Source organism: Haliaeetus albicilla, chromosome 4, assembly GCF_947461875.1.
Source record: "Haliaeetus albicilla chromosome 4, bHalAlb1.1, whole genome shotgun sequence".
Lineage (NCBI taxonomy): Eukaryota > Metazoa > Chordata > Aves > Accipitriformes > Accipitridae > Haliaeetus > Haliaeetus albicilla.
In genome coordinates this window covers 22,049,098-22,071,519 of record NC_091486.1, presented here as the reverse complement: position 1 = coordinate 22,071,519, position 22,422 = coordinate 22,049,098, and the positions used below count along the sequence as shown (strand labels likewise).

General features: G+C 36.4%; 1 protein-coding gene across 1 annotated transcript in view; it reads right to left on the bottom strand.

Annotated features, from left to right (window-relative positions):
* Nucleotides 1–22,422, bottom strand: part of XIRP2 (xin actin binding repeat containing 2) — a 51,824-nt gene that overhangs the window by 16,071 nt on the left and 13,331 nt on the right. The window contains exons 4-6 of the mRNA XM_069782955.1: nt 9,294–9,447; nt 3,412–3,569; nt 481–606 (exon numbers count right to left, since the gene is read on the bottom strand). Coding sequence (XP_069639056.1) covers nt 481–606; nt 3,412–3,569; nt 9,294–9,447 — 438 coding nt within the window. The remainder of the gene's footprint in view (nt 1–480; nt 607–3,411; nt 3,570–9,293; nt 9,448–22,422) is intronic.

Below are 22,422 nucleotides of genomic sequence, written 5' to 3'. Positions count from 1 at the left end.
ATAACACTTAGCTTCTGCTTTGTTCTACTTTTATGTAGCATCTGGGTTCTTCTGTGCAATTTTTGATCTGTTTAGAGGAGTTTATTAGATTTAATTCAATGGAAGCAGGAAACTACTTTTGAAAGAGAACGGCTTAACATCATGTCAAGTGCAATAAATGCAAAATATCACCATGATACCTGATAATGAATTACAGTCTTGTAGACAAGGTTCTGTATAAAATACTGCTAGTAATCTGTAGTAGTAATCTGCTTTACTCACCTATTTGCTATAAGTCTACTATTGCCTATATTGAGTGTTCATCTGCATAAAAAGGTATATGATTCCTGTATTATATCTCAAAATTCTAGAAGTATGAACATGAGGGAAATGTTGTCTTAGTCATAATGAAAAGTCTTCAGTACAGCAAACAGTCATATTTTTTCCTCAAGCTATCTAGTGGGGCATACCTCATTTGTTAGTATTAAAAATGTTAGTTACCTGTACAGATTTGTGCTGGTACTGAGCAAAGGTCTTTTGTGAAGAGGTCATCCGCACTTTCTCAAATTGTTTCCTCACTGCTGCCAGGCCACCAGGCACAGTACAGAACTTGGTTTTCTCTGAAGTCTAGAGTGATAAAATAAGGCCAGTTGTTTTCCATTTGCACTAAGAACGTACTCCCACAAGTTGATTTTTTTAAAAGTAGTTAATAACAGTATGCTATAATGGTTATAAATTTCAAATGGAAAATCTGGAAACACTTGGTTATGTCTGTAGCCTCTTATAGGCAACTTCCACTGACATCATCTGTAAATCCTACTTATTTTGACAGTACACATGAATTAATATTAGTGTACAGAATAGATACAGTAATAAGACAGTTATTTTTCAGGTGTTGTCACCAAAATACAAAACATATACATACTGTTAAAATTAACTGTTTAATCTCATTGGCCCATTTTAGGACTTTTGCTTGTCAACCAAAAATTAGGACCTGCAAATTATGAAGTTCTTTGGGAATTTTGCAGTCTAGAATTTATTTAACACTAGCTGCTAAATGCTCCTTTGTGAAATAGATCCTGCTGGTGGAGCTGCATATTCATCTCTGCCTTAACTAGTGTCTGAGGGCTCAGTAGTTTCCTCTGTAGTTTCAGGGATCAGCCATGTATTTTCAGCCACGTAATACTCTGTCTTTGCAGGAATGACTCGGACAATTATAAATACTGTTTCTGGCAAGTTCATGGACCACTGCACAGGAGCCATACATTGTGATTTGGAGACCTAAAGGCCAATGTGTATTTGAAAAATGTGCATGTTTGGCCTGAATCTTTAGCACCAAAAGGAGTAGGTCCCATCTACTTGATTGTCAGTAGCAATTGCCTTCCAGAACAATCCTTCTCTGCTCTTCCTCTTCTACTTGTCTGAGTTTTGTTGCATTCAGAGTTGCCACCTGGTCCTCTCTGTATTTTTTCAATAGGTATTGTTAAAAAACATACAGAGAGCTTCAAGCAGTCCTTTGTGAGATGATCTTTCTTCACTAACAACAGTGCCAAAGGTCACAAGAGTGCCCTTACACCTTCAGGCTCCCTGTTCTAGTTCTGTTCCTTATGTGTTACCTCTTAGATGGTACTAGAGCAAAGCTTTCAGCAATTGAGCTGTTTAATCAGTATGCACAAAATAAACCACCTAATAATTAGAAATAGCCTTGTAATGAAAGTTACTAGGTAAACTTACATTTAGTGCTTACACCTGATGAGTAAGCAAGCAGATCATAAAAACCAGATTTTTTTTTTTTTTATCCCTGTGATGAAGGTGTCACGATTCTATATGTACATGGATGTGTGAATGTGAAAAGTAATCATTTTAGTGTATGAACATTTCAGGCACGCCGTGCCAGCCATTTGGAGATATTTAGAGGGGGTAGATGCTGTTATGGGTCCTTTAAGGAAACGTATTAATTCTTTTTAAAGGAAATGGATATACAATTCCTTTTTCAGGCAACCATCCATTTCAGCAAGAAATTGTGAGGAGTTCCAAAGTGTAAATGAAGTACTCAACACAATTAGGTTGGGTTAGGCTTCACGCAGTTCTTTATGAGGCAGAGCAATAACTTCAGCAATGTTTCCAATTGCAGGAGTAGGGAATTGGAACCTTCTCAGCCGAGTGAACTGCGGGAATCTGCTCCAAATACACACAGGCAATTAGGAAATAAGGAAGTCAGCAGGCAGGAATTTGGTGGCTGGAAAACACCTGGACTCTGGTGAGTATGGCTGGTGGCTGTTTTCACTACGTGGGTTCTGGGCTATCCAAGCACCTAGAAGGTCCCTTCAGCTGCTGCAGACCACTTCTCCCAAGACCAAAGTGCACTTAAGACTGGGAATCCTACAGCTCTTCTTGCATATACGGACAAAGATGCTGGTTGGTGAGAGCTGAATTATAGTCCTTCTTTTGCCAGATACACTCTCTGATTTACAGAAATTACTGTGGCCTAGTTTACAGCAAGAAAAAGGTGTTCTTCTCATGTGCTGAAAGTTTAGCATAAACAAAGACCATTGTCATTCTAACATTGTAGCAAGCCATCATAATGCCTCCATTTCCTGATACAAGGGGGTTGAATTACAACTTCTAGGTAGGATTTGAAGATATGATAAAAATACACTTTTTACCCCTTAGTATTTCTGCAGAACTGGGGCAGATTTTCCTGGCTGAGATCTGAAGACCCGATTTTCAGGTATTCCTGACTGATAATTAAATGTGTGGTGATGTGGTCTTGCTCTATTTTAATAGATGATAAATTCTGTTAGCCAAATGCGCTACTTGGTATTAATATTAAACTTTGCTGTAAAATACCTAATCCCTATTGATAGACATGTAGAGACATGAGTAAGTAAATATTTTGTGAATATTTTTTCATATAATGCCCATTTTTTAATAATTTCATTATAAACCAATACTTTTTCATACACCTTGTCTCATAGAGCTGCTCTTTTAAAATGCAGCAATTTCAAATTCTTTAGTTTGAACAGCAAGAGGTCCAAACTTAATGTGCTTTTGAATATGATTTTATTATTTGGTAATATTTTTAGTAATGCAGAAACTGCTGGGTTTTGTCATTATGAGCTGAAAGAATAACTGTGTTGCTAATCTGTCTCAAGCCTGTGGTCCTAATAAATGCGGTGCATGCAACAGTGGAATAAAAAGAACAGTCCTTCCAATCAATTAAAGGGAATTGTCCAAATGACCAAAGGTATATAGCATTAAAATTCTCACTCAGTAGAGACAGAGACTGATGCATCAATATGTTTGCTAAGTTGATTTGGTAATTTAGGTTTCAGATTTTGATCCCCATAGTGGTCCATCAGTCAGCTTAAGTAAATAAATAAATAAATAAGAGCACAGAGCTAAGAGGATAAGGAACCATTGATATCTTACACGAGCAAAGGAGTTGCTGCTGTCTCTCTCGGACACAGCAGCCTTGTACATAGCCATTCTTTCTTTCAAAGAGACAGTCTCCTGGAAATCCAGCGGTGTGTTATCAGCCCTGGGAGTGTTCTCTTTAGGTAGTCCTCTTACAGGTTTGCGAGAACCCACTGTAAGTACAAACAGACATCATTTTCTAAGAAGGAAACAGGTACCTTTTTTCCAAATCTTGAAAGAAAAGCAGTAGAAAGGAGCAGTATTATAAACTTTTTAGCAACTGTATCTTATTTTCAATTTAGAACTTACTGAGTACAGAAAAATTTAATTCAATGAAGTTTTTGAAACTGGTGGAAATTCCTTGGGGAAATAACAAAAAGCTTTTTAAAAAAAACACCCAAACATACAATTTTAACAGCAAGCATAGTATATTTTTCTTGATAGTGTTACATTTGCATTATTTTACACTGTAAAAAGTAATTTTAAGTACTACAAATAACCTATTATAATTAGATATGTTCTAATTAACTTTATACATTATAGTATTCATTTGCTTAACAGAGTATGTTCCGCATTGATTGTAGATTTCACTTGTTTACTGATATTGCATTAGAGTATGTTTTAGTTGGTTTAGTACTACTAAAACCTTATTGAAAATTATCTAAATTACTAACAACATTTTAAACTTATTCCAAGGTGTGAAGGTTATAGACTTATCTATAAGCATCTGCAATTCAGCCACAGTGAATCTGGAGACAACAGTCCAGAGTACTCCTGAAAGAGCAGCACTGAGTTACTAGCACTAGGAATTCTTTTTGCTGCTGCTTTCTACATTCATGTGACTGTATTAGAAGAATTCCATGTACCCAGAAAAATGCCTTACATTTAGCAGAAAGCTATTCTTCCTTCTTGTTTCAGACAAAGGGGAAAAAAGTATGTTCTGAGCATCTCTCTTGTCTGCAATCAGAGGCAGAAGAGATTTCATATAATCCCACAGGCTGGAAATTCCTCTTGTCCTGCCAAGGTTTTTCTACAGTGCATGGAAAATTGGGTTGAATGACATTGGATTTCTGTAACCAGTACACCCCCTTCCTTTTTGGGAGGAGAGGGAATTTTAAGACTTCAATAAGATATATTTTTAGTAAAGCCACCAGAATCTAATTTTTTAATCCTTGTGCTTGTGCTGCACATATCAGAGCACCCTGATTTTCCCTAAATCCATCTGTATTTCTCCTTGTCCTTGCATAACAGGACAGAATAAATTTGTTGCAACCTGCATTGCTTTTTTTTAAACAATTGTATTTTCTGAAAGTACAGAAACAGACTAGCTGAACAAAATTATCTCAAAAAACCCCACCAAAACCTACTTTGTCCCCCCAACCCAAGCATGATATATCTTGGCATTTCTCAAAGTTGTGGAAATTGCTGACTTAAAAAAGGGGAGAAGGAGGCAGGAAGAAACAGTGTAGATACATCTTCCTGTTTTATGTATTTAATTCAAGCCAGTAGGTACCCAAACTAAAACCTTAAAATCCATTTCCAAAAAAGAAAGGAAAGTCAAAAAAGAAGCTTCATATGTGTGCTTACTGCCAGCCATTGGAAATTTACTTGTATTCTTATATATTCTGGCACTGCTGACAGCTTGTCTTCCTCATTCTGAGTGTGCTTTGTCACTTTTTCGCAGCACAGGGCTGGGCTGGTTTTTTTTAAATAACATATTTATGTTTACTGTCTACAGTTCATTTATGCTTTTTCATCTTGCTCATGATTTGAAGACTTATTAAATTAAGCAAATCAACTCGCTTGCCATAATTTTGCTAAGAAATGAGTAACTTCTCTTAGTACAGTGTTGGCTGTCTCATAATGTGCGTATAAAACACCAAGGACATACTAGAGTGCACTTGCCTTTTCTACTAATCAGTGCAAACCAACACCATTTACGGAATTAGATTTCCTTTAGAAAGAAAAGAAAATCTTCAAAATCCTCTCCTAGGCATTTTTTTTTGTTGTTGATTTTTAAGACAAAATTCCCAGTGTCCTGAAATGCACCACCCCATGAAGACCAGCTCCACTGAATCCCTTCCTGGAGCAAGTAGAGGGGCACAACTGATTTTGGTTTATCGCCATGCATATAGGGTGGAACTTGGTGGCTGGTTTTAGGGCCTGAGGCCTGTATAGCATTTGTGAGAGTCAACTCCTTGTTCTGGAAGCCTAACTGTAACACATACTGTTATAGATAGTGAGGGGAGACCTTATCACTCTCTACAGCTACCTGAAAGGAGGTTGTAGTGAGGTGGGTACTGGTCTATTCTATCAAGTAACTAGTCACAGGATGAGAGGAAATGGCCTCAAGTTGCACCAGGGGAGGTTTAGATTGGATATTAGAAAAAAAATTCTTTACTGAAAGGGTTGTCAGGTGTTGGAACAGGCTGCTCAGGGAAGTGGTTGAGTCACAGTCCCTGGAGGTGTTAAAAAAACATGCAGATGTGGCACTTCAGGACATGGCATAGTGGGCACAGTGGTGTTGGGTTGACGGATGGACTTGATGATCTTAAGGTCTTTTCCAACCTAAATGATTCTATGATTCTATATCCATTACAAAAACACGTGCCAGGTCAATCACATTTATTCTTACCTAAGTTGGTTCACTTTCGATTATTGTATTGTTTTACTAAGGCAGTGGCTGAGAACAGAACAGATACAAATAAAAAATTTCCCCATTTTCTTTTGAAGTACCCGCTCTTTCCCTTTTAACACTATGAAATGCAGCAACAAAAGAGACTTTCCGAAAAGGTATCTGTTCACCTCCACAGAACAGAGTGCCAGGGAAGGGGTATCCCACCAAACAGGGAAGAATTCCGAGGGACATCTGGCCTTTCTGCCTGTTCACTGTAAAACTGTTTGTCTGGCATAGGTGTTCAAGGTCCAGATATAGCAAGCAAATATAACAACTCTGATCTTCAGTAAAAATCAGACATAGATGCGGGCATGCGTAGAAGAATGGTCTCAGTGTAAACATACTCAGTTTCTTAGTATTTTTACCTGACCCTACTCATAACTTACATGAGGATAATTTTCTTTTTTATTACGCTTATCCCATGCAGTACATTTGCATATTGCATACAATCGTGATAGGCAAAAGAATTGCTACAGCTCAAGAAAGAATAATAGCAGCAGTAAGAATCAGTGAAAGTCATCTGGAAGGAAAAAAAAAGGTTTTCAGAGAAAGCAGAAATCAGAAGAGAGAGAAAATTGCTGTTTTTCAAGTAAGAAGTCTGTTCATTAAACCAAATCTAACCAAAACAAGGGAAAGGTTGAAATTATGTTTTGGCAACACAGAGGGATAGTCCACCATAGCCAAACAGTGTCAGTTTGCTTTTAAAGGCAGATTGAATTATGTAACAGACTACTACCAGCATGATATTTATAAGCCATTGCTTTAATTCTCAAGTGTGTTTAGGAGTTTAAAAACTTTATTGGTATTGTTCTGATTCAACAAGGAATTCGTGGATTCTACCTAATCGTAAGCATGTGAATAGTTTCATTAAATGCAATGGGAATACTCATGTGCTTAAAGTTAGACATGTGATTTAATTCCTTGCTGATTTGGGGCCAATGAATTTAATGGACTGTTTTAAAAAACATTTTAATAGATACATATTATTAGCCACCTGGGGAGTGAAGGTAATACCAACTATTCTCTTAGCTTTAAAACAGGAAATGCCCTCTCTTTAGAAGCTAGTTGTTTTACAGTATAATGTGAAACTCTTTGTGATGGTATGAGAGATTATATGATCTAAGCTTTTGCTCATTCATTTTGCTCTAAGTTTTTGCTCATTCAGGAGAACTTAAAGGTGTAATATCTTCTGAGTCTTTCAGGGATAAATGTGTGCTTGTGATGAAATAGTTTGTAAGAAGAGTCTTATGTTTACGAAGGTGAGGTATGCCAACAAAAAGCTGTTTGCCCTTGTCATATGGGACTCATACAATAGTATCTATTTCAGAGAATTTAATTCTTTTATTAATGATGTTACATCAATTCTTTAAAGTAAAGAGCTTCACAAATCTTCTGTGCATAATAGGACTGGAGAATTCTGGCTTTCTGCCATTTTTTCCAATGATATGACTACATTAGCTATCCGTTATGGGCTTCTCCATTTTTTCACAATAGGTTGAACAGCAGTATGAGCATTGCCTTCATTGTTTCTCAGTAGAGACAACAGAACTTGTTGTTACCCAGTCACAGAGCTTGCTGTAAATGTTGCTCGATACCTCTTCTAGGAAAATAAGATTTTGGCATAACGGAAACATTTAGCAAAAAGTTCTATAGCACTTTAGTGGTTTGAGGATATTGTTCTTGCTGAAAAATTGAAGCAAGTTGACATATATTGTCATTGGTTATAGAAAACTCAAATCTCATGGTGATGGGAGAAATAATCTATGGCTCAGCATTATCTTATATTTTTCAGGACTGGAATATTTATTCAAGTGCAGAGTTGCAGATTTCAGTGCCTAACTTCAGCTATTAGAAGTTTAAGAGTTTTCACCAGTGTTTTCAAACACTCAAATGAGTCTATAGGGAATTTACTTCTCATAAGACTGTCTGAATGCAAAATGGGGTATTATGGCTCTCACAGGAGCATAGAAAAACATTATCCCCTAGGGGTCTGTCACATTTTTAGAAAAAGCTTCATTTGTAAGAGGCATGAATTGTTGACTGTGCATTTTTACATAGTTCATATTCTTTGTTATTCCTGGTGGACCTAAAAATGCTTCTGAAACATACTGTGCCCAATTTAGACTCAGAGGCAAAGTGGGTATGGAATGCAGGATTACATTCTCTTGTTAGAGAAGAAAAAGAAAGGCTTTGAACTAGGAGACTCTAACAGGAGAAGAAAAAAAGAAGGGGGGGTCCTTACAACCATATTATAAAAAAGATACCTAAAAAACTTGAGAAGATGTAGAGAAAAGACACAAAAAAATACTCCCACATGGAGAACTGCAGCTGTATCTAGTTGATGGAGGAGAAGGATATGGGGTGATATGGTCATAATGTAAAATTGTCCTTCCAAGAAGAAATGAGCAGGTGTTAAAAATCTCTTTAATTTGGTAGGAAAAAAAGGAAAAAAGGATAACCAATGGCTGAAAGTTAAACCTGATAAAAGATCAGGTATTTAGTTTTAACAATGAGCATAATAAACTTAGCAACATTAGCTAGAAAAGGTCTTGTGCACTGAAATTTCCTTCTCCCTTTGATCTGCTAGAGTCTGGAATTGCTAAACATGCAGGCTAAACATTTTCTGATCAAAAAAAGAGCAGAGTCAGTAATTGGTTGATACTGTGTAGATGGCTTATTAATTTTATTGGCAGAGTGGACAAGTCTTTTTGTGCTATTTATTTGGGTAATCTGTTGTTTTACATAAAGTCAAGTCCTAGACACTCAGAAGTCAATATGTGATTTTCTGTCAGAAAATGTTATCATCCATGTTCTTTCTCTGTTAAAACAAACCATAACACAGATACATACACTCTTTGATACCATCAAGCAGCAGTCTCCAAAGTGGGATGTGCGCACCCCGGGCCTGTGCAAGACAGTCCATTGGGGTGCGGGAAAAAAATATTTTTTGTAAATAAACACTTTTTAAAGGAAAGTGGTTTGTTTTTTTTTTTTATTTCATCCATCATCCTTCTTTAATACCTATTTGTGTGTATGTTGCCTAACATACATAATGTATTAGTAGAGCAGTACAAGTATACAATTTGTAAATAAATACATTTATAAACATTGGGAGTGCATGCTCAAAAATGTTTTAGTGATGGGGTGCACCATCAAAAAGGTTTGGAGACCACTGCCTTAAGAGTAAAGCTAGACATCAGATCAACATGGTAATGCTAACCTTCAGAGCTGTTGCTGTGGCCATTTTGTGATGACATCTTTTCAAAGATTGCTCTCCCTCTTTTCACGCTAGACTCTTTCGGAGAAATGACAGAATGGCCTCCAGGCTGACTCGTTGCTGTTGATGAAAGTGAACTTCTCTCACTTTCTGTTTCCTGTTAGAAGACATCAAGAGGATGCGTGTTAAAAGCTATTGGTAGGAAACAGATGTTGGTTTTGGGGGGAGGAGAGCGTATGAAGAGGCAGCAGATTAGAAGAGGCTGGTATGTAGAGGCAGATGTTCTCCAGAATGCCATAGGGTAAATTTCTGTAGCACTGCAGGTTGTGGATTCGTGTGTGCTGCCCAGTTTATGCTTCAACAGGCAGTGATGCTTGGAAGTTTTCTTTTGCCATTTCTTGCATGTGGTTTCTTCCACAAGAGTGGTGGTGGTGGTAAGGATCACAATAAAGACATCAGTTGCTCATTTAAACATTATTTGTACATAGAAAAATGGACAGAGTGTATTTTATTAATTTCATTTATTGGTATGTAAGAATATGTAAAACCAACAAATGATGGCTTGAAGACCAGATGTACATGGGCATTCGTATTTCAGAAATTTGATTTTCAATTCTGCTGTGACCTATCAACTGAATTTAGCTTATCAAAATAGTGGGTCAATGTTCTATATAGATAGTTTACACAATATCATTAGTATCTCACCATCACACTGTGGCCTCAGCCCTTCAAGCCAAAATGAGTGAATTATTGCTAAGCAAGACTTTAATGTGTCAAAGCTGGTATTCTGGGGTGCTTCTCCTTCCTTCCATGCAATATGCTACTCAGTATGGAGTTGGACACAACGGCTATAAAATCTCAACTACAGCTCCTATATTAAGTAAATAACTGAAACAGCTGGAGTAGCAAAAATATGCTTTTTTTTTTGCAAGGGAATAACATGAAAGGTCCACTGCATGTCCACTTCTGCTGTCCCTGTAAAAGAGGTGGTAATATCCAAAAAGAAAGTGGATAGGTGGTTGGTCTGGTGACTGCATAAATCCCTTCAGCAAGATTTTGCAGCACTTATTTGCCAGAGCCCTAAATTGCTTAAATGGCATACATTTTCAAAATATGCTGCCTTCATTAGACTACTTCCTTTTTATTGTTTGTAGACAGCTTTATTACCGTATACCAATTTAATGCCACCCTTGTATATGATCTCACTGAAGTCACTCCTAACTGGTTTTAGATTTAGATATTATGCATGGTGTGAAAGAAGCAGCAAAATTTGACCCCTGAATTGATTATCCTAGATTGGAGAGTATTTTCCAGTAACTATTTCAAAAAAGAAAAAGAAAAAAAAATTACTGCAATGCAACTTAATGAATACTCAGATAGAACTCTTACAAAGAAAATAATATAAAATAAATTGTAAAAGCCATTTTCACAGTAACATATAATCAATTAATACCTTCACCTTGAATTTTATGAAACTAACAGTGAACAAGCATTGGAAATATACTTTTAAAATGAGTACATCATTAGCACTCAAGGACAATTGTGCTTCACCCATCTTTAACAAATCTACACTTCTCTCATAGCTGCTGATAGCTTTTATCTTAAATATGTGTTGTACTTCATTTCTTGACCTGTAGTCATTCTTTGCAAGAATATTCCTTCCAGTACATGTACAATAGGTTATATCTTGTGGAAACTCATAATTTTATAACAATCTGTCTACTTCTGTGACTTACAGTAGCTTTTACTTGAGATTAGCTGAAAGATTTTTGCATGATGTGTCAGTATTGAAACAAATGACTGATTAGACCATAGAGGCTAAAGATGTTTTATTACCATGAGTACTGTAAGCCCCTTTTTTTCAGACAAAATGCCTATGCTATCACCAATCATCAGTTATCTTGTCACATCAGTCTCTCCGCACCCCGCATCCCCCAGAAGAGCACTGCTGCTACTGCTTATATGGAATTGAACTTGAAAGGTAATCTTGAATACAGTGGATAATTTTAGCAGATAGGCCAGGAGGTACAATCAACACAGTGGAAAACCTAAACATGGATAGATTTAAAGGTGGTATAGGGGATCCTAACCAATACTGTGGGGTTTGTTGCCTTTTATTCACCAGGTTTACGGGAGATAATTGGTTTAAAACTAATTTGAATTATTCTCCAATTGCTTTTACAGTTAGCAACATATTTTCCTTGGCTATTATGGAAAGTATTTTTGGAGGGTAATAGGAAGAGAAAGATTTCTGGAGTGCAGAAGGTAGCTGTCTTTCTGCTCCATGACACTTCCTTGTACCCTTCCTCACCAGTCTGTCGGATACTTTCAGGTTGTACGTCCCACTCAGAAATGACGGGCACAGTGCCAGTAAGATAAACTGTGTCCAGGCTGGGTTACAGTGCAGCATGACAGTGCAGGTGGGAAGTTGCAGCACAGGTAGGATAGAGAGCTTGGCCAGGACGTAGGTATGCTGAGAGCAATGAGATACTTATGTGTCAAGGGTATCGGGAGACAGCAGGTGGCTGAAATGAATAGGGTATTTTGTGCAGGAAGGGCTATGGCTTCAAACTGCTATTCATTTTGTACCCTTTTTCAGAGTTGGTTGTCAGTTACAATTATAACCCAGTATTAATTATGGTATTTTGGTTTAAAACAGCTGAAGAGCTGACCATTATGTGTGAAATCCCGTATGGACAATCTGTGATGCAGAAATGGCTATGCAGAGGAGAAATGGAGGATGGGGGAGGGAGAGGAGAAATAAAAAAAATGCAGCTGTGCATGTTGTTAGATCAGCCTGAACATGTCTGTCTCCTACTTCTCCAGTTCCGCAACCAGCCAGTACCTGGCATAAATGAGAACAGCCTCAGGATCATATTGCCACAGCATTGTGTGTGCTTTCAGTAGTCAACAGCAGAGAATCACTTTAATGATGTTCTAACTTCCACAGTATTAGAACAAAATAGAAAACTCAAAATATACTGCATTTTCAACTACCGTTGGCATCTTTGAGAACAAACTCATCTAGATTTTTTTTTTTTTATTCCTACTACATTTTTCTGTAGTTACCAGTAACAGCTAAAAAACTTCAAAATTTACTGTTTCTTATTCTTATTCTTGCAAGCTAGGGACAAATATAAATTTGATTTGTATTTTTTTTAGCTCTATTATTTTTATTAACTTGTAGCATATTTCTATAATGTTTCTTCAAATTTTCATCTCTGCAGTAGCAATTCCATTACCTACAAAATTTATATAAGTTAGTATTTTGGACATTTATTTTAATAGGAATTTTTTTTTTAAAATAATGTATCTTTTTTGACCATTTTTAATATCAGTTACAGGAATATTGGCCCTACTTAAGAGATTTTCATGTAAATTCTTTTATGGACAGATTTCTGAGATGTTGGCCACTCTGGCAGAAAGTATTTTCATACAGCTTATTTTCCTGTGTTCAGAAAAGCATATGTCAAATAAAACTGGAAATCTGGGATAGCACTTACGAATTGCTTAGGTAAAAAATATTACCATTTGTCTTTAGCGTTCGATTTTTCCACCTGCAGATTTGTCTAAATCTCAGGTTTTGTTTTGTAGTAAGCATTATTCCCATAATGACTGCAGTGTGGTTTTTTATTTGGTATTATTGTAATTTGGAGGTTTCAGTAAACAGTGTCAATTACCAATTCTATGAATTCTCCTTTCAGCTTTATGCCATGATATTAATTTGTCATCCTAGTCCTGTGAAGCATTTTGTTATAGGCTACTGAATGCAATTTACTGTTGCTTCATATTAAGTAGTTTGAGACTGGTGTTTATTGTTCCAAATCTTTGTTAATTTGTCTTTTGATTTCTATGTACTGCTGCCTGTAATAATGTACCCAAAAAAGAATAACTATATTTTCCTCTATAATTACACTGACATTTTGGGGGACTGCTAATATATTTGTCCACAAAATATACTTACACTGTAGTGGATCTTAATTTTAAATACATTAAATCTCTTTTAGCTGTTTCTAATTAAGTTCTCCTTATTTTCAAAGCTAGTTTTAGCTTTTACCATAATGTTCCACAGCAATCCATATTCCTTAAATCCCTGATATGGTGAATCCCTATACAGGTGAATGGTCCATTTAATGGTGTCTGTGAGGATGGTGCTGTTCTGATATATAGTGATGATGGTCTGGGGCAGAAGAACTGCATGCTTAGCACTGTGCAGAACTTTTTGCTCTAAACAAACCAATTCTATGACCATGTGCATTCTCTTCTGTTCCTTCCTTTCATTGTCACAGTCCCCCTTGCATGACAGTCTCCAACTGCCCTAGCCCCATTTTGCAGACAGCATCCCTGCCTTAGTGGGGCTTCTGAATGATGATTTTCTAGCACTATTGCTCCAGCTGAAGTGCTAGAGCTCAGATTTATTCTCAGAAAATGGTATTTCCTACTGTGAAAAAGTTATTGGAAGGTGTTATGATTACCATAAACTCCTTTTAATTGGGTTAAATTTAATTTGCATACTGTTTTATTGGGGTATCTACCCAGATAACCTAATGACAGTGAATGGCAAAGACATCTGCTTAATAAGGATAGAATTAACATAAATGCCACTTATCGAAAAAGCACTGAGGTAGTGCCAAGAAGTGCTTAATTAGAGGCTAATGTATGCAACTCTTGCAAAAGTTGCCAAATGAAAACTAAAAGAAGAAGAATGTTCTTTTTCTTTCTGATTAATGCAGGGTTCAATTCATGTCAAGCTTTTGTAACTATATGTGTGTTGGTGGGAGCAGGTATTCAGCTGGGACATAGAATGTTGTGTGGAGCACCCTGTTTAACAGCATTTATTCCATTTTTTGTTGGAGATAATTTGTTGAAACCTGTCTATATTTAAGTAACTTTTATGTGATAACTTCAGTTTTACGTACTGGCTCTGATACTCTGTTTTTGAATGGGCTTCTGAGAAAAAGGTGATGCAAGAAGCTATTTTTATGTTCTGATCTCATACTCTAGACATGATGAAAAGAATAAAGCACTGGAGTGCCAAATTTAAAGGAATATGCATGCAGCCATTACATTTAGAAATGCCAGTGATAAAGATTCCAATTTCAGTGGCCTGCTGAGTGAGTATGCTTCATTTAGATAGTGGATTTTCCACTTGCTATCCAGTCCTGCACTAATCTAAAAGTCAGTAAGCCAGAACACATAAAGTTTTAAATAGAGGAAAACTATTTACCAAATTACTACTACCTTTTCTACATACATTGAACTACCTTGGATTGGAAGAGGAATTTACAGTCAGTATATTAAATAGATTGCCAAAAGCTACTATTAATGTTCAAAGTATTTAATCTTTTTTTTAAAGGACATCTTTAAGTGTATTCAAAAAATGCACTCATCCCCATCCCATCATGTCTTGATTACTTTTGTTACGTGTGCTACCTAAAGGAAAGCTAGCTACCACCTAACTTTCATGTTATATATGGTCTCCACTAAAAGAATGCATGTGTAAGAAGTGACGGAGGGGTAGAAGGAATAGGCCCAAAGAGAAAGGGTAAAAGCATAAGTTGAAAGGAAGATAATAAATCCATAAATGGATGATGAGGTGGGAAACAAGTGGAGCAGTAGGATAAGTGTTTAGAAATCAAATCTGTTGCTTTAAAAATTGTCACATAAAATCTTGATCCATCAATGCATTTTATTGTGATTGTAACTTTAAATACTTGAGGGTTGTTGTTCAAATAATTGTTCTCAGTAGCAATTCAAGTTATACTTAATGTCTAAGCGCTTTGCTGGACTGGCTCCTAACGTTTACTATTGCCTACAAAAAGCTGGCATCTCAAATTCCAATTCAAAACAAGACACTGCTTCACAAAGAGTACACAGGAATGATTTGAGGTTAATTCTAGTGCTGAACAAGCTGATAATCTCTCCTGTGAATCACTCAATCTCAGTGAAATATAAAAACATAAAAGATGAAGCAACATACTCCTGGCCTGTCTGGAAAAAGCCTTTGGAAATGCTAGCATGAGACAAGTCTGTTTCTGATATATTTCTCATTTGTAATTAAAAACACGACGGAAATCCATTCTGGTGCAATTTAGAAGCAGGGAGTGCATGGAATCATGTCCACCATCTGCTGGAATGCTGATGGCATTATTAAGATTGATGACAAACCCCCTAAAGTGACTATTACAGAGGAGTGCTAATAACACCTGCTGAATAAACTCTATGAAGCCAGTAAGCAAACTGTTGAGACAAAGCCATGATTCTCAGTTGATTCTCTGCAATGCACCACTTCACTAAGACAGAATTTCTCAAGAGGCTTTAAAAACCCCCTATGGCTGCCTGGAACCTGCTCATTCATTTTATTCCCAGACCAGCTCCAGAGATGCTTATCCTTTTCAGCTGTTACAGACAGTTTTAAAATAAGACAGTATTTTCATTTGGAAGAAGGGTATAAAATAACTCCGCTGTATACACGGAACAGAGGCCCTGAAAAGAGTTTGTTGTCAACCTGAGGAAAAAGATCTCTTTGCAGAATTGCCATTTATGCTGGTTTTGGCTGGGATAGAGTTAATTTTCTTCATAGCTGGTATGAGGCTATGTTTTGGATTTGTCCTGGAAACAGTGTTGATAATGCCAAGATGTTGTCATTATTGCTGAGCAGTGCTTACACAGACTCAAGGCCCTTTCTGCTTCTCACCCCACCCCACCAGCGAGGAGGCTGGGGGGGCAAGAGAAGTTGGGAGGGGACCCAGCTGAGACAGCTGACCCCAACTGACCAAAGGGATATTCCAGACCATATGACATCATGCTCAGCATGTAAAACTGGGGGAAGAAGGAAGGGGGGGGGACGTTTGGAGTGATGGCATTTGTCTTTCCAAGTAACCGTTACGTGTGATGGAGCCCTTCTTTCCTGGAGATGGCTGAACACCTGCCTGCCCATGGGAAGTGGTGAATGAATTCCTTGGTTTGCTTTGCTTGTGTGTGTGGCCTTTGCTTTACCTATTAAACTGTCTTTATCTCAACCCATGAGTTTTCTCACTTTTGCTGTTCCGGTTCTCTCCCCCGTCCCATGGGGGGGGAGTGAGCGAGCAGCTGTGTAGCGCTTAGCTGCTGGCTGGGGTTAAACCATGACACCATCTGAGAACGGGGCTCTACACTAAGAAAAAACATTGAGGGGCTAAATTCTGCCTTGAAATGCCTATAGATTTCACTCTTAATTACCAAAACTCCCACTGATTTGCCGTTTATCACCATGGCAAAATTGATATAGGGTCCCTGGTCTTACTACTTAAAAAGCAATGGCCTAGTCCTTTGAGCTAAAAAGGGTTTGGCATACATTAAATTATTGAGCTGTTCAGACTCTGTCCTATGGAAGGAATATCAGTTATATGCAGCTAATTGTATTATGTTGATTTGAAATGTTATAGCAGTTTTCACAGTATGATAATGAATATTTGTGCAAAATTAGCAACTTGACAATGGATTAAATAGACAACTATAGGACATACAGTAGCTACAGAAACTTCTCTTCCTAAATGAATATTGTGCAATGGTCCATCTCTACTGGTGTTTTTGGAGGACAAAATAGTTGTGTGTTTTAGAAACACATAAGGAGACTGAAGACACAGTTAAGTAATTTGACAGTGACCAAACATGTTTTAATGAGCTTTTTTCAAGCATGTGATACTATAGTGCTTGAGTAACATTGTTTAAAGTAGGCCAGCTACAGTATCTGTAAAAAACTAAATCAAGATAAAATTTATGAAAACTGCAAAATAAAAAACTTGTTAGAAGTAAATCTTACTATGGCTTTTTAAAGCAAATTGAAATAAAATCAGATACAAATCAAACAGAATTTATACTAAGTTGGTACTAGAAGTCTGTATATATCACTGGCAATACATTACCAGTAAACCATGTGGAGTAAGAAGTCCAGATCTGACAGCTGTGTTTAATATAAAATATATTAGAAAGAACACCAACAGAAGACTGGAGAGGATACAGGCAGCATAGCTTTGTAACCAGCGTTAACAAGCTACAATTTGGTTCAAGTCATGGAAACTGTTTTCTAAACCAGTGTGATTAGTAAGCAGGAATAATGTCAGAGTTCTTTTTCCAAAATCATGACCTGTGGCAGCATAAAATGCTATCACACCACATAGGAGGCACAAATTAAGATTTGAAACAGAGCAAAAATTAAAAACAGTAGCTTTCCTCTTTTATGTCCTCTTGCTTTTTTAATTTTTTTATTTACATACATGTATGAAACATTTCAAACATGATAACTTGTCCTTTCTATTTATATAATAATTCCAAAGTAAATGGAAAAGTTTTACCACAACATTAAAAAAAACCCCAAACCACTTTTTAAAATAATCCTACTCTGTTTCAGCACAATAAAGTTTTATTTAAAGCTTTCACAATAAACTTAGTACATTCTTTGCACTGCAGTTGTAAAAGGAATGCTTCTGTATACTAAATTTCCGTGTCAGGTCTAAGTTTATACATTTGTTCTTATCTTTTTTTTCTCTTACAGTGTATATTTAGGGATGTAATTTTATAACTCTCAGTGTTTTCACCCTTACAGTGGAAATTCAAGAACCGTTATTTTATCAGTGCTACTGTTAATTGCAGATATGGGACTGGAAAAAAAATGTCATTTATTTGGGGTTTCATGAGAGCAAGTGTGGGCTTGGGTTTTTTTTGTTTGTTTGTTTGTTTCTTGTAAATTCACTGACAATATATACTTTTCTTTGCATGCTCTCTTGCTGAAATTTACTCAGATTCAGAGGCGTATCAGTTTAGACCTCTTAATGTTCTTAAAGTATCTCAGTGTGTGTCTCTGCCTTTAAGCAAAACAAAATAATGATTTTGAAAGCGGTGTTTTCTAACATGATCATTTTGTGTCTAGTATTGCTGCAGACATTTACATTCCTTCTGTTGTGATTTTCCACAGTCATTTGCTATTTCATGATTTTTGTAATTATTTTAAATGGCTGGAAATTATTAGAAGTATATTGTGGTGTGAAACAGAAAACAAAAATAACAAAGCAGAAACAAAAGCACTAGCAGAGTGGGGAAGCAAATGATTTTAGAAAATGACTAATATTTCTAGTTCTTCATAGGCACTCTATTTTAGCTGCACATTTGCACATACACCAATTTTCTCCCTTGACCCTCTGCTTTGTTTCCTTCCAAAATATTGCCTGGCTTCTAAGATTTGATAATTTCCCAGTAATACTGAGCATGCCAGTTCCCAGAGTCCACTGATACCACTTTTAGAAGCAGGACAGAAAAAGCATTTTCCTTCAGTTGTTCAAGCAACTGAGGCAGATCCCTCTGTTGTAAGCAAGAGCAAAAAGAAAAATGCACGGGCTTAGTCTAACAAAAGACAATTTCTCCCTTAGTAAAAGCTCCAACTAGTTGATGCATTTTAAAGTCTTAAATGTGTTTATTTCCATTAAACATATACTACTTTTAAAAACTTAAACATATGATGTACTCTCTGATATTGCTTCCAAAACTACAGTAAGCAATATGTGTTCAAGTGCCCATAATTTTTCATTTATTCAGTAATAATGCAGGGCACATCAACTGAACCTTCTAAGTCATTTGCTCTGCACATCTTCAGGGAGATACATGCTGGGAAGTTTTGGTGAAGTCTACAGCACTCCTGAATTAAAAATTCCTTGTAAATTTTTCTCAGTGTGCTAAATTAAGATTCCCTCCACTGCTTTTGGTTTGTGGGGGTTTTTTTTGTTTTGTTTTTAATACAATGCTAATATGGCCTCGACTAATTATCTTAAGCAAAGGCTTTTGTATCTGATAGTCATTATATGTGTTTAAATTAGTTTTTTCCCCACAATATTACTATCTATAAAAGCTAGTAAAATTATGTGTTATCAGCATTCCACATATTTTTAAGAAATAGCATTTTCTTTGGTCAGATACTGGAAATGAGTAATTCAGGAAAATGAAACAGATATTCTACAATGGAAGATTAACAATGAGCCTATAAAGAGGGTATTATGTAAGAGATGTAGCTACAGAGAATTCAAGATGAGCTATAAATTAAGGTAAATGATGGTGACTCTGAGACAGTGGGCATAACTAGGGAGATTCTCAAAACTAGCATTACTAGACCATTTTCATACCCATATTCCAGCAATGATATTTATTATCTGTGACAGAACTTCATATAAACACCTTCAGAGAAAGGCAATGCATAGCTTGAACACTCCTGGGTATACAAAGTTCATGACCTGCTTAAACCTCAGTAACATGTACATCCACATACCATCACACCATGACACAGAAGAGAAAAAAGAAACAGTGTTAAAGTACAGCAATGGTATTTTCTTTTCCTTTTTCTTTCCCATTTGCTAAATAGCTAGAGATTGCTCAGCTTTAAGATAACATGCCATGTAACTGTAAATCTAGGCAGCAAACATCTAAAAAAAAGTCCAATCTTTACAGAACTTTTTGTGAAAGAGACAACAGAGCAAAACAAAGAGCTGACAAAAGGGAGAAGATGCAGAGCTAAAGGAACAGAAACAGAAGCACACATGATAGAGCTTGTCTGTGAAAAGGATCCCTGAAGGATCTCTTCTATTAAGACAGCTGATGTGGTAAAGTGTATTTAGTGGGTCATTTGTACCTTCTGTGCTGTAATGACCCATGTTGGCATCTACCCATATAGTGGTACTACCTGTGCCTTGGACATACAAAGATGGAAAGTATTCTATGCTGTACTACTTTTTGAAAACCCAGGAACTGTTCTGCTTTCATGAAGATTCAGAACAGTAGCACGAAAATCCTGAGTATGGTTATTTTGGACCCATTTACTTCAACCTCATGACAACAACTTCAGAAAACATGGTGAGTCCATTTCTCTTTCTACTGGATACTGTCAGAGAATAACAGACTTGTTAACAGTTTTTTTCTCAGAAACGTTATACAGGTTGGAGGAAAGATAACAGGAATAGACATATTAGGGATTTTATTTTAAATATTTAATAGCCTATTGAAATAGTCAATAATTGTGAGTATGTTTTGGTGCAGGTTCTTATTTGATTGTTAAGCTGAAATTGTTCTTTGACATATTACACACTGTACTCTGCAACAGCAAGTAATGTCTCTTTTACTCCTGTTTAATGTATGGATCTGCTCTCCCCTGCATATTACCACCTGTGGATTTCTCAGACTTTGTCACAAGCTTATTTCCTACTAATTCACTTAACTCAGATGTTATGTTTCCCTCCAAGTGCTGTTTCCCAAGACACGCTAGTAATGGACGTATTTACCTCCCATCTTTCCACATCACTTTCATGCTTCAAGAACTGATTAAGATACCACAGGCTGGAAAATTGTTCCAAGTACCAGCAGACAGAATGATAGTGAAAATGTTTTAAGATTTGTTGCTTTATGCCACAAGTGACAAATACTTAAGAAGTTACTTAGGATAAGAAGTATTGTCTATAAAATATTGCAAACTAAAATTAAACTAAATGTGGAGATGAAGTTAAAGAACATTATAAATGAAACATACTTTTCCAAATGTCATTTTCTGGCCACTGACCGTGGAAAGGAGCTGTGCCTTTCCAGGTGCTTTATGGTCAGTTTCCCACAGAGGTTATCAAGCTCTGATGCTGCTGGCTAATAGGTTGGAAACCATACAACAAAAATAGACTTGGATAAAGTGAGGTATTTACTGGCTTATGTGTCTGGAAAGAGAAGAGGTAATTTTTTTGATGACCCAGAAGCACAATTCTTCACCCTCAAGACCAAACTGTACAAAACTCAATGGACATCACATACAACTTCTCTCTAAGTTAAAAGTTTTTAACTTTATTGATCTCTGCAGATTTTAAAATGTTAAAGATTATTTCTACAACATGCAATTTCTGGGTCATTTCTAAGTGATCATATCTTTAAAGAAGAACCCTTTCATGACTTTTTTTGTGTGTGTGTGTGTGTATGTGCCTTTCCTAAGAAGCCCAAAGGGTCATTTTCCTCATTTCTCCATTCTCTTGGTGTGCTTGCTTAATAGCACACAGTCAGATTAGAGATAGCATCCACATATGGAAGGCAGAGCTTCTCTGCTTTTCTCTGCCTTCTGGAGACTTGAACCAAAGACTAGTCAGTCTGCTATAATCCTGAACTTACAGGAAGGTAATTTCTGCTAAATAAGGCCCTAAAGAAATATTAAAAATATCAAATCTCCTATCTGTTCAGAAAAATTAACAGCTTAAAAAAATGAAGTTAGTCAGGTTCTTTCAAAATCTAATTTCTTCTTGTAACCACTGCAGCTTACAGTGTACTATGAAGAGCAAAATAAGACATTTTATTTCTTTCCATACACCTTAGTGTTCTTTTATCAGTGCCGTTTTCATAGAAACATACCTAGACACTTCCACTCTAATACTATGAATAGCCTTATATTACAGTATTAGCACTTTGAAAGAAAAACCCAACTTGATTCTGTTAGTTCTTTTGGTTTTCCTGAAGCAAATGAGATTCTCCTCTGTTTATTCCATTTCCAAATTACAGGCTCAGCTGCAGAACTTTAGTTAGCATGAAAAAAAATTTATTTCTCTTTAGCTTCACTGGTCTTTACTGAAAGAACTAAAGGCAAAACAATGTTGTATCTGCAGTGATACAGGTAGGAGTCCTGAAAATACCTCAGAAACTGTCAGAAGCCCACTATTACTAAAAAGTCTTTTTGGCTAAGCACTTTTCTCACTTTCTCGATTTTTACAATACCTGTTAAACTGCTGTGTATATATGCAACTTTTTAGGGATATCTGTTACCATGTAATGATGGAAGTATGATTGTATTCAACAGCATAAGAAAAAATTTGGACTTAATCTTGTAGAGAAAATGTGCTTTGTGTTTTTTAAATGCTTCTATTTAAATGCTTCCCTGTTCCAGAAAGAACTTTAAGATTCTTAGACTGCCTTCCTAGGAAAGTCAGTCATCCTAGGAAGTAGCGTTTGATGCACTGTCAAAATTGTTTTTTCGATTAGCTGGCTGTACTCCACAAAAGACTCAACTCATCATAACAGATGAAAAGTGTCTCTTTAAATTAAAAATATGACAGCCAAAAAACCAGGCAAGAAGTCTTTTTAACAG